General features: G+C 39.1%; 1 protein-coding gene and 1 non-coding gene across 3 annotated transcripts in view; both read right to left on the bottom strand.

The window, feature by feature from the left end:
* LOC132816011 (dynein axonemal heavy chain 11-like) overlaps positions 1 to 13,651 on the bottom strand; it is a 417,048-nt gene that overhangs the window by 39,190 nt on the left and 364,207 nt on the right. For both annotated transcript variants that reach the window (XM_060825416.1, XM_060825417.1), the window contains one exon: positions 1,670 to 1,789. In XM_060825416.1, coding sequence (XP_060681399.1) covers positions 1,670 to 1,789 — 120 coding nt within the window. The remainder of the gene's footprint in view (positions 1 to 1,669; positions 1,790 to 13,651) is intronic.
* On the bottom strand, positions 4,816 to 4,919 carry LOC132816309 (U6 spliceosomal RNA). The gene has a single exon (XR_009644790.1). It is a non-coding gene; the product is annotated as a U6 spliceosomal RNA (small nuclear RNA).

A 13,651-nucleotide genomic window follows, 5' to 3' on the forward strand; every position in this document is an offset into this window, starting at 1 on the left:
AACCTTCTGTTCACTGTTACTATGAAATCACACTCCAGAGGAAATTGTACTTTATCAGAATTAACAAATAATATTAAAGGTTATAAAGACAGGTTCATTTGTCTTAATGCCATTTTATTTATTATTTCTTTGTCTTTTCATTGTTATTATCTACCACTTGAATAAACTGATCTTTTTTTAAATGAAGGTCCTACCACTGACAATGGTAATTCTCCTTTAAAGAGGCTTATTCTTTGATTTAGAAGTAACATAGGACTTTGCAGCACATACATCTGCACAGGGCTCCAAGCAGGTTCAATTGCCTAACTATTAGAAATGTTGGTCACTCCAGACAAGTTGAAGTCTCAGCCGAATCTACCCTGGGTTTCACACAGCTGGACTCTATCTCTCCCATCATCAATAAAGTCAGGGACCTTGGTCTGATCCAGACATCCATAAACCAATACAGACTGCTTTGATTCCAGTTTGTTTTGCATTATTTAATTTTTACTTTAAATATTAATACATGTATGCTGCTTTCCCATCAAGTGTTTGTGAATATTTAACTATGACATAAATCATTATGTGTCTACCACTGAATCTGAATGTCCTTCACTCAAAGCAAGCAGGTAGATAGGATAGGGAGGAAGGCATTTGGTATGCTTTCCTTTATTGGTCAGAGTATTGAGTACGGGAGTTGGGATGTCATGTTGCTACTATACAGGACATTGGTTAGGCCACTGCTGGAATATTGCATGCAATTCTGGTTTCCTTCCTATTGGAAAGATGTTGAGAAACTTGAAAGGGTTCAGAAAATATTTATAAGGATGTTGCCAGCATTGGAGGATTTGAGCTATAGGGAGAAGCTGAACAGGTTGGGACTGTTTTCCCTGGAGCGTCGGATGCTGAGGGGTGACCTTATAGAGATTTACAAAATTATGAGGGGCATGGATTGGATAAATAGACAAAGTCTTTTCCCTGGGGTCGGGGAGTCCAGAACTAGACAGCAAAGATTTAGGGTGAGAGGGGAAAGATATAAAAGAGATCTAAGAGGCAACTTTTTCACGCAGAGGGTGGTATGTATATGGAATGAGCTGCCAGAGGAAGTGGTGGAGGCTGGTACAATTGCAACAGTTAAGAGGCATTTGGATGTGTATATGAATAGGAAGGGTTTGGAGGGATATGGGCCGGGTGCTGGCAGGTGGGACTAGATTGGGTTGGGATATCTGGTCAGCATGGACAGGTTGGACTGAAGGGTCTGTTTCCATGCTGTACATCTCTATGACTCTAAGAAAAGAGGCTGAAATAGATTGAAGGCCTTTTGGCAGAGACTTAATTTTAAAAAGCCATCTGAGTCACAATGCACTGCATGAAGGACAAATGGGTTAGAGAAAGGAAAACAGGATGGTCCTATGGTATAACTTAATTCTTGGATACAGGAGGTTAGTTGGGAATGAACATACAGTGCATTAATCTGTCAGCAACATGTCTGTTAAACAAGGAGGAATGAAACTTCATCGCCATATTGCAATTCTTCCACAGATTGCTTCTTTTGGTGGACAGTCAAAATGAGGTTTCAAAGTAATTTCATAGATTTGTAACATTATCTAGTATGTACTTTGACTCTGGCATTAAGGTTTTCCTCATTAGAAGCAATATCAAGGTCAATTTAAATGACTATAATACTTGCCATGTTTGGATGCATAGATTCCTCTAAGTAAGTGAGGCACAGCCTCCTGTCCCAGTCATCAGTAATGTGTCCTCCATACATGATCTCTCCAAAGAGGTAACGCAGATCTTCCCAAGGCACCTATAGTAAGAGAAAAACACTAAGTATTTCCAGTTATGACGTTTCATTTTATGTATTCATATCGTAAAATAGGAAATAGTCATTTTACGTAATAATTATTCCATCCCTTTAGTGAGCTTATAAGGCTAAGGGCAATCTGAGACATTTGGACTTTTCCTGTGATTCAAGGATTAAAGCCATGTATTATCAATAGTAAATGATGCAGTCTATTTTGCATGTACTTATAACAAATTTGTTTCTTCTCCATACATTTTATATTGCAGGAGCCAGCCCTTGGTGAACATTGTAACATTCAGCGAAGAAAAAGAATTCCCAGGGTTTACTACATTTGAATGTTCCAAAATACTTCCCTAGGAACAAAGGTGGGACTTGCTGCAAGTTTTCAATAGATTTTTCAAAAAAAGGCTAGTGAACACTAAAGAGCAGTTCCAAGTCACAGTCATTTGGAGAAGATGAAAGATAGAGACAGACAGGCACTATGTAGCAAGTAATTGCTAAGTTGTCTTGTTCAGGAGGCTATTGGCTCTGTGCAGACAGAACTCAGGATGAAGTTCTGTGAGGCAAATAAACGTTGGAGGATCATGACAGGTCCTGGGATCTTTACAGTGCCATGAGTGAAGGGCTTTTGCCTGAAACGTCGATTTTACTGCTCCTCGGATGCTGCCTGAACTGCTGTGCTCTTCCAGCACTACTAATCCAGAATCTGGTTTCCAGCATCTGCAGTCATTGTTTTTATCTGGTTCAGTAGAGTTGAGTGAGGGTAAAGAAAACCCACAAATAGTATTTTATTTATGCAAATGAGTCAGATTAGCATTTAGAAAAAAAATCTAGAGGCAGTACGCATTTGGTGAAGCTTGCGTTTGCAATAAGAAGTTATACGTCTGAGAAATCGCTGGAGTGCAATTTGCAGGATCCAGCAGAGTGTAATCAAAGAGATGGACAGCATGGTAACAGATCCTTCGGTCCATGGAAAGGAACGTTAATCTCCAGAATGCAAGCAATAATTGAAGCAGTCAATGATAAAATATTTTTTGAAGGAGTTTAAAGCCAAATCGTCAATAGTGAATAACTGGAGTCCACTGTGAAGTTTCAACAAAAATTAATGATCTTTATTAACGTTAGGGGAAGTGGGGGGGGAATGATTGATGAAGAATCTGTTAAATTTGACGTGCAGTTTGTTGACTCTTGTGGGGTTTAAAAATAGTCCATTATCAACATTTGTCTCATGTCAAATTTGGGATATTAGCACAAGTTATATCTACTGGTGCACAATGTAAATCTTTTATTTCTTTTCTGTTCTGATCAAGTTTTATTAGTAACAAATGTGTTATCCTTTGCTGACTAAAGTAACTTGCTGACTTATTTTTAATACTAAACCAGATACAGTCTCAGACCAATATAATTGACCATATCACCAGTCTAGTTAAATTTAACATTTGTTACGGCCAGTGCAGCAATGGGACTAAAAGGAGATCAGTGCACCCTTCCACCTTGTTCATTACAGACACTTATAATGTTGTCTGGAAACATTGACAATTTACAGTAAAATTAAACAAACAGCAGATGCGGTAAATCTGAAACAAAAACAAAAATTGCTACAGAAACCCTTCTTCAGTGAAGGGTCACTGGACTCAAATGTTAACTCTGCTTTCTCTTCACGGATAAGGCCAAATTTGGTAATTTTCTCTCCAGCAAATTCTGTTTTTTTTATCTGACAACTTACAGCCCTGCTCAAATATAATTTGGGGAAAATACATGACATTTCAGAAGTTCCTGTGAACTGCTGCTTTGCTGATGGTATAAGAACCCAATAGACCATTGATCCTTGGCTGTATGCTCGATGTTGGCTGTTCGTGCTGGAAGCTTTATACTAAAATGCCAATGATGCAACAACACCGCTCATGCCTTTACCCTACCTTTGTAGGGTTCTTCCAACTCAGGTCCATACAAATGGGTGGTTTTTAGGCACTGAGCTGTATTCAATGTTATGTTTAAAGAGATTAGCATATTGTTCACTCAACGATATTAGACCATTTATAGCCAACTTCTCCTAAAATTGTTTAGTTATTTTCTGTAAGTGCTTATGTTCTCGTGAGCATTTCTGCCAATTAAAAAAAAAATCCTTTTTGCCCCAAACGTTGCTACCGAATCCAGTAAGTTTTCTAATGGGGATCAGTCAATTTAATGAACTTGTGTACAGAGGGGAAGGGTTGGATGTGAACCAGGTACTCAAAAGAGGAGCCCCCATATTCATAACAAAGGTGAACACCTCCATTCTCCAAGTGATTAGTGCTGCAGCGTGTCCAATTCTCAAAGCAGATGTTAACTTGCGTAAAGGCTTGAATGTATATTAAACTGGATAGTTCTTCAGAAACACCCCAATCACAGTGTATAGGGCCATTGAAAGCAGACACAGCAGGACAATCATCTGTTGGCAGAGCCTGAATGGATTCATCCATCAAGACCCAGCAGCAAGTGTTGCAGATAGTGCCATATCTACCTGGCAACATCTGCAGGAATCATATTGAAAGCATCCAGCTGCAGAATTGCAAATCTGTTGAAAAGAAAACTTCTGCTATTACACAATGTAGGGCCAGCAATACAAAAGGTTAGCTGTAGCCTCACTTCAATTCTTGCCTCCTTCCATGCCTTCTGTGATTAGGATATATAGGGATATGTTATGCATTGATATAGAACACAGCCCTCCTTTATAAACACCTCCTGAAGCATCAACTACACTTCAGTGACCATCCAACAGGCAGTCAGGTGCTAGCCTGCTCATCACTTGCCCACAGATTTATGCCAGCATCTTAGGTTTTGTTTCATTTAATTAACAGCATACATTGCTGTGAGGCTTTGAAGCAGTAACCAATGGTGTTCTGGTGAAATTTCTTTCGATTGTTAGCCGTAGAGAAGTATTTACACTAATAAATGTACAAAGTGACCTAAAACCCAAAATTGCTAGAAATAAAGTTTTCATGTTTCTCCAGAGTTCTTTAAGTACTCAAAACCCTGGCTCTCCTTTTTGTAAAAGTTTACACTTCACAAATTTGCGTGTCATCCTTCGGCAGGGGCCCTGCTGATCTTCCTTTTACTATACCAATTTTAGTATATGAGCTGCCGAAATAACAACGTCTCATGCTTTTCTGGTGTTCAAAGTGTTGTAAATGGCATTTGAAAAGAAACTATAGAATGGCAACCTTCACTCTCCAACAATAGTTTTGTCAATTTTAAACAGTGAATAGAAATTGTCGTGATGCCACTGGATAAAGCTTTAATATCCCAAAACAATTTTACAAAGTATTTAAAAGCACTCAACATATTGTAATGTTCAAATCTGAACTAATCCTGACACTATTTGCATGCAATTTAAGTGAAATGCATTTTTGCATTCAAAATTGTCTCTTACTATAGATTTAATAAATAAAAATATGCAGATGCTGAAATGAAATTGAAATAATAGATGCTAGAAGTGCAGGGTAACAGTTTGGATAAAGATTGATTTTAGACTTGGCGAATGAAAGACAAGAAACCCTGCTTGTGGGTATATTTAAAATAAAAACAAAAGGCCTTTACGTTGACTTTGTAATATCAGGGTTCTGGGAAACTAGTATGCTCAAGTCATCTTCTGATAATGTCGTTGTTAAATTAATTTTCTGTAGCCCAGTTAAACACATCCAGGTGCAACCGAGGAAAATGACCAAATGGTGGTCAAGAATACTTGTATGTGACATGCTATTACAATAATAGAGATAGCTGATTACTTTTGTTTTTGTGTGAAAAGAGTTAAAACGTTGGAAAATATACCAAAATCACAGATCTGATGTGTATTTCTAACAATTTAGTTTTATTGTATTTTGTTCTGGGCTTCAGGCCAATAAATTAGTAATTAGATAAAAGAATGATTTACTTGTCAAGTAAAGCACTCAAAACAGAAGCCAATTAAGGCTACAGTTAAGGAAAATACGGGATAAATATTCTGCTGTGACATTTCTCATGGACACCAAGATTGGAGATGGAAAATTGTTTACTTCAAGCCTTTGAGAACATGAACATTTAATGATTGCAGCGTTGGGCCCATCCAATAGCTGAAGTATGGGTGACAACCCTATCACAGCCAATTCAGGCAGTCTGCTGATTGGCATCGGCTCTTCAGAATCTTGCAGTGCAGATGTTCCCCTTCCAAAAACTGCTAGCCAATCAGAGGCCAGCACTGCAGTGGGCCCCAGGAGAATGATCATTACCCTGGAATGCAGTTGACTAGGGTGGGGTCATCAAGGTCAGTCATGCAGTGGGGGGGGGGCATAGTGAGTGCACTGGCTGCTGTAAAGGGCAGGTGGTGGGTTCCCAACAGGGACAACCCTTGCTGCCCCTTGGATGGGCACTGGGTTCCTGAACAGGAGGTACTCTCAGAATGCAACCTGAGCACACTTGCCTGCTAAGTTACACCTCACAGCTGGACCACACAGTATGGCCTACCCCACTACCCACTGGGCTGACATCCTTGATCTTTTCCATTCCAGAATTAATTAGAGGAAGTTAGGAGACCCGAGCTTTCATTTATCATTACGACCTCTCCTCCAATACCTGTAGCTGAATTATTGGAGGAATTCACATAAATCTTTTCTACACCTTTGCCAAATTTTTGGCTTCCTTCTTAAAGTACTGTGTGAAGAATAAGATCCACAACTGTGCTTGTGGTCAAGTCGGATTTTAGGCAGATTCACCATAAGCTTCCTTGCTTTTGTAATTTGTTAATCTATTGATAAAGCCCAGGTCTTCTTACTTTTTAATCAAACGCTTTCTTGACCTTCAATCTGTCACCTTTAACAATTTTTGCAAGTATAATCTCATGTTCCTCTCTCCTGTATAGTGCACTTAGAATAGCAGGCTTGCATTTACTACAAAAGCAAAATATGGTAGATGCTGTGAATCTGAAACAAAAAGGGAAAATGCTGAAAATATTCAGTAGTTCTGGCAGCATCTGTGGATATATGAATATAGAAACTATGAGGAAAAATAGGTCAATTAGCCCCTCGACCTTTCTTCTGCCAGTCAAAAAAGATCATTGCCAATCTGATTACTCCACATTTCCACCTACTGTCATAACCCTTCACTCCCATACTTATCAGAAACATACCTTAGCTTGAAAAAATATTCAAACATTTTGCTTCCAACACCTTTTGAGAAAGTGTGTTCCAAAGGCTCATAATCCTCTGTGAGAAAAAACGTTTCCTCTGTCGACTGTTTCAGGACAATGACCGATATCTTTTTATATTACCTTTCCTCCCTATTCCTGCCAAAGTTTTCTCGGTTCACATATCTCTGTACTAAATTTCATCTACCTCTTGAAATTTATCACTATACTCTTCTCAACTGACAATACTTCCACTTTTGTGTCAACCAAAGATTTCGAAAGTGTGCCCCGTACACTCACGTCTAGGTTGTTGGAATAGATTAAGGTAAACAGTTCTCCTAATACTGATCCTTTTGGAATCTCAGGAATCTTATCCAACAGTCTGATAAACAACTGTTTACTGTTTATTCCATTAAGAGGTACACCAATCCAGGTATGTACTTATACAATTTCTATCTTTTTGTACCATTCTAGCAAAACAATGTTTCTCAGAATTTTCTTGCTCCTTCTTCAAACTTAAAAGCATAAATCAATCCCAAAGTTGAGGCGTTCAACTTTGACTTTTTCTCCCAATTGGGGGTATTCATTTGCATATATTTCAAATTTTTGATAGTAACAAATCCTACTCAGTGTAAATGTCGAACAGAAAAGAAAATGAATCAGGACAATCAGAAAATAATAAATTTGCATAAACATGTGAATAAACTAATGGGCTCAAGGTCAGATTAACGGGATTCAAAGGACCACAGTTTGGACACTAACTACAGATTTTTCCATTGCATGTGCAGATTACACCTGAACCATGGTAAATGTTGACAAGCATGGGATACAATTCCTCTTTTGATGTTATGTGAATCCACAATGCTGGTTGATAGATTTTAAACAAATCCAAATGGAAACACAACGGCAATTTCATTGAGTGAAAGTCCTTATATCTATCATCTAATGTAGTCCCATTATCAAGTCTCTAGCTTCTCTTTTTCCTTTGGTCTTCTATCAACAATCCTTTTGTCTGTCAAGACATTTCTAATCAACATGTTCAGAGATATAATTGCACACCTCTGGTGCAGGTAGGTTTTGAACCCAAGCATCTTGGTCCAGAAGTATGGAAGCTATAACTACATTCTTCCTCCATGTGCTGAGATGCGCTGGAGCACTGCATCAAGCCAGAGACAGAGTTGTTGGCCAGGGAACAGGATGGTACGATGAAGTGGCAGGCAACTGGAAGCTCAGGGTCTTTTTTTGCAGGCAGAACATAGTCACCCAGTCTACGCTTCGTTTCCCCAATGTAGAGAAGACCACATTGTAAGCAGTGAATGCAGTAGACTAGATTGAGTGAAATGCAAGTAAAGCACCACTTCACCTGGAAGGTGCATTTGGGTCCTTACACGCTCTGTAGTTGCAGGGGAAGATGTCATATGGCTGTGGTGGCTGGGGTGGGGGGTGGGTGATATTGGGAGTGGAGGAGTGGACCAAGCTGTCCCATAGGGAATGGTCCTGGCAGAAGGCTAATGGGGGAGGGGAAGGGAATGGTGTGCAGAAATGGTGGCTAATGATTCTCTGGATGTGGATGCTGGTGGGATGGTAGGTGAGGAGAAAGGGGATCCTATCGCTGTTGTGGAAGAAGGTACAAATTTCAGAGGTCCCCTTTTCAAAGTTGGAATCATCAGACCAATATCCATTAGAAAGCAACCGACTCCCAAAGTTATCTTGACTATACGTCCTCACACCCTGCTTACTGTAAAGACTCTTATTCCATTCTTCCAGGTCCTCCATCACATCTGATGATGTCAACTTCGACAAGGTGGCCTCCAAAATATCCACCTTCTTCCTCAACTGTTCATCAGCTATTCCTGATGAAGGGCTTATGCCTGAAACATCAATTCTCCTGCTTCTTGGATGCTGCCTGGTCTGCTGTGCTTTTCCAGCACCACACTCTTGACTATTGCATTCACTGCTCACAATGTGGTCTCCTCTACATTGGGGCAATGAAGTGTGGACTGGGTGACTGCTTTGCAGAAGACCCTGGGTTTCCAGGTAACTGCCGCTTCAACACACCGTGTTCTTGGCCAACATCGCTTAGCTTGTAGCAGTACTCCAGTAAAAGCTCAGCGCAAGCTGAAAAAACAGCACCTCATTCTCCGATTGGGAACTCTACAGCCTTCTGGACTTTATATCAAGTTCAACAATTTGACAGCTTGAGGCACTTTCTCCAACATCCTTACACTAGCTCCCGCACATCATTAGCCACTAATTGTCCATTAAAAGCTATTCATACTCCTGGGTTAATCGTTATACACTACTTTGTCTGCCCAACTGTCCTTCCGTCTCCCTCGGCTCTATCTCCACCTATTGTTTATTCCTTCCCCTCCCCCATCTTCTGCAAACAAACCAACTTTTTCCGAGCTACCATCAGTTCTGAGGAAGGGTTACTGAACGTGAAATGTTAACTGATTTCTCTCCAAGGATGCTACCAGACCCGCTGAGCCTTTCCAATAATTTCTGTTCGTCAGCCTTACTTTTATGTTCAATTCTTCTCACAATAAAGGATGCAACCCAACAGTCTTCTTGATTACATGCTGTAGCTACATACAAACATATTGTGAGTCATGGTCTAGAACACCTAAATTCCTCTCCACCTCAGAATTAGGTAGTGTCTGTTTAAGTAATACTCTGTTTTTTTCCATTCTTCCTGCCAAAGTGAACAACTTCACATTTTCCCATATTCCATCTGCTAGACGTTTTACCTATTTGCTCAACTTATCGATATCTGTCTGCAACCTCTTTAGGACATTTTCACAATGTACTTTTCCACCTATCTCAGTGTTGTTTATGAATTTAGTTTCAGGTATATTTAAGTCCGATCCAAGGCAAAAGTGGGATCAACCTGCAAAGGGACTAAATCAGACTTAAATATGCCTAAGACTAATCAAATCATGTTCTGTCCATTGTGGTGCTAGGTGCTATTTCTTATATTTCAAAGCTGTTTAAAATAAAACTGAAATTAGCTTCAGCACTGCTGAAATGTTGAAGCCTTTGAAATTAGTTGCCAGTAATGCAGGAGTTTGGTGTAATGAAACACAAGTGTGTCAAAGTCAGTGCTGACCATTACTAGTAATGTTTTTTTTCCCAAGAATAAACTTGAGCAGGACAAATTAATAGTTTTCTACTCAAACTCTGAGATAGGAAATCCCAGATTTTAATCCAGGGTTGAAATCAGTGGTGTGCAAACAGAAGTGGATGAATCTGTCCAGCTTCCTAGGGACAGAGACCTGGGACATTTTTACTCACTCTGCCAGTTCAATGGTTACAATTCCCCAGCCTGTTTCCTGCCGCTGATCATTATGCTGTGGGAAATGTTGTGTAGGAACACTAAAGCTTCATAATTTTAAATCTCCCACCCTGCCCCCACCACAATCTCAAACACCTACCGCCCCTGTTGGGCAAATACAGTTAAACTCACCCTGCACAATACTCTAATTGAGCATCCTAATCAGTAACTTTCCCCTAACTGGTTACAATACATTACTGGGGAAAGAAAATGACTGTTAGCATTCTAAACACACACGGTTACTTGTGCACATATTTCACCTTGTACCCACCAATTCAATGCAACCCCTAATGTGCAGATGCAATCATATAATTATTTCTAAAAGATAATTATTTTGGATATATTTATTCCAGATCCTTGTCAAAATTATATGGTCCAATATAAGTTCAACTACGAATAAACCACTAATGTGTATGTGAACTACAGCAAACCAACAATTTTATCCTTAAAAATTAATACTGTTCCCAAAGATAGCCATTATGGTGGCATGAGACACATTTTTATAAATGAAAAAGAAATGCTTAGAGCATTTCTGGGGCAAGTGTACGTTTGTTGGATCCTGCAATGATGATAATTAATAAGTAGTCTGTTTTCATAATTATGCTAAGTAGTATGGTAATAGTACACATTTCAGGAATGGTATAGGTTTAGCTAGTAGGCGAAAGTGAGGACTGCAGATGCCAGAGATTAGAGTCTAGATTACAGTGGTGCTGGAAAAGCACAGCAGGTCAGGCAGCATCCGGGGAGCAGGAAAATCTATGTTTCGGGCAAAAGTCTTTCCTTCCTGATGAAGGGCTTTTGCCCGAAATGTCGATTTTCCTGCTCCTCAGATGCTGCCCGACCTGCTGTGCTTTTACAGCACCACTCTAATCTAGCCATTGGTTTAGTTAATTCTTTGTCAAAGTTGCAGTAGGGTACATTTTACTAGTTAAGGGTTTATGAAATGTACACCGTCAGTTCTCTTATATCGACACATCCTTTCCCATGAGGATATGTTAAGGAATTGATGAGGATGTTTCGCACCTGCCCCACATGGATTATATCTTAAAGTTTTAGAAATACATCTTTACCAAGGTATGACCAGCTTTACGAGCTTATCAAGTGGATTGTAAGTTTTATTTGTAAAACTCTTAAGGGCATGTCACATAGTGGGAAATCCTATCTTGGAGTGTAATGCTAGATGTTACCATTTTTGGGCTTTTCACACTACTGGTTAGAATGTTCAATTTGCCAGGGCAACCGTAAGAAACGTGGAGCTGCCAGGGCAGCCTGTAGATCTGAAACATCAATGAGATAAGGAGAAAGGAAGCTCACATAGCTGCTAACATTGATTTGCAGAGTGCTTTGGTTTTCTTGTGTTTCGCTCTATGTAGTGACTGAGATTTTTTCTATTTTATTTCTTCAATCATCTTAGGAGTCTGTTTACATGAAGGTGGAAAAGTTGTACAAGAGTAGGGTCTGTTTCCGTGCTATACATCTCTTTGACCCTATTCGGAGGCTGAGGGGTGACCTTATAGAGGTTTATAATATCTCGAGGGGCATGGTTAGGATAAATAGACAAAGTTTTTTTCCTTGGACTGGGGGAGTCCAGAACTAGAGGACATAGATTTAGGGAGAGAGGGGAAAGATATAAATGGGACCTAAGGGGCAACTTTTTCATGCACAAGGTGGTGCTTTGATGGAATGATACGGCAGAGGAAGTGGTGGAGGCAGGTATAATTACAATATTTAAAAGGCAGCTGGATGGGTATATGAATAAGAAGGGTTTCGGGGGATATGGGCCAAGTGCTGGCAAATGGGACTAGATTAGGTTGAGATATCTGGTCGGCATGGACAAATTGGACTGAAGGGTCTGTTTCCATTCTGTGCATCTCAATGACTCTAAGTAGACATGTGCATATTTGATGTCTGTGTTCAATTGTTGACTCTACCCAGTGTTGGGAGAGGGCTTGCTGGAGTGTTACATTGCAAGAGTTCAATAGAACATATATTGCTGAGTTAGGTAAGACTTATTCATTAATTATCAGAAGGACAATAACTATCCCAATTGTAGGAGTTGGCTGAACTAGTGTTAGCTTCTTTCTAGCTCTGAATCTGTTCAGAAGATGTTTAATCAGAACCTTAGTTTTATATGATTTGGTTCGGCCAATGACGACCAATGATCAAGCCTCACTCAAAACCGCTAAAAAAAACAGCAGCTACAGGTATTCAACATGTCCTGTTCCCTTGATATAAAGAATGAAAGGATAACCACATCAAGTGTTTTTTTCCTTGTTTGCCAATGCTAAATTGATTGAAGTTCATATTTTTAACAATATTTTATTTTATTTCTGCTTCCATTTTTAATCCTGTCACTTGTATACTAAGATGGCACCAGAGAATGGTGACTTTGTACACTTTTCACTGTATTCCTAAACTCAAGTACACGTTTCCTGGAAAAATTAGCTTCAATTTTACAGATTTATTTTGTGATTCATTTCCTGTAGTGCCTTTATAATTCCCTAAAGTTTTGAAAAATAAGAGGTGATCTTGTTCAAATTTACAAATATTTTACAGAGTGTGTCACAGTAGATGTAGATGTTACCTTTGGCTGATGAGCCTAGGACTAGGGGAAATAATCTTAGGATAAGGAGCAGGCTATTTACAACTGAGATGGGGAAAACATTCACTCAGAGGCTGGTAAGTGTTCAGATTTCTCTAATGCAGCGGGTATGAGAGCTTAGTCACTTAGCAAGTTCAAGACAGAAATCAATAGATTTCTGAAGGTTAATGGTATAGGGGAAAAGGACAGTGCAGGGAAGTGGGATTGAGATTGATGATCAGCCATAATTTAATTGAATAGTGGAGCATAGGCTTGATAGGCTGAATGGACGACTCCCATTGCCATCGTTCACCAGTAAAGTCATTTGAGTTAACATTAAATTGCAGATCTGAAAAAGCAAATGATTTATATGTATGTGCAAACACATTTTGCAATGAAAGGGTTAAATGCTTTCACCATTTTTAAAGTTGGGTTTGGCTAATGAATATAATCTGTTTCTGGTAAATAGCAAACTGTATTCATTAGCACTTGCCAGATTTTACTCACAAAAATGCACTATCAAGCCAGGAGGATGTGAAATTAATTATCTTCCAAATTGCAATCTACTTTAGAATGCATTTTGTTTAACTACTTTGTTTTAATTAAATATTAGAATTATACAAATTGCTCAAATCAAATCAGCACAAAATAGTTTACACTTTAGATGGTGCGGATTGTTTGCTTATTCACATTTCAGATTCAAATTACATGAACCATTAAGGTCTCAGGCAGATTTAATTACTTTTAATCACCCTCGATTACAATCAAAACATGACACACTAAGTAATATACATCTGTTAAAATGTATATGAA

The sequence above is a fragment of the Hemiscyllium ocellatum genome, chromosome 5 (assembly GCF_020745735.1).
Source record: "Hemiscyllium ocellatum isolate sHemOce1 chromosome 5, sHemOce1.pat.X.cur, whole genome shotgun sequence".
Taxonomy (NCBI): domain Eukaryota; kingdom Metazoa; phylum Chordata; class Chondrichthyes; order Orectolobiformes; family Hemiscylliidae; genus Hemiscyllium; species Hemiscyllium ocellatum.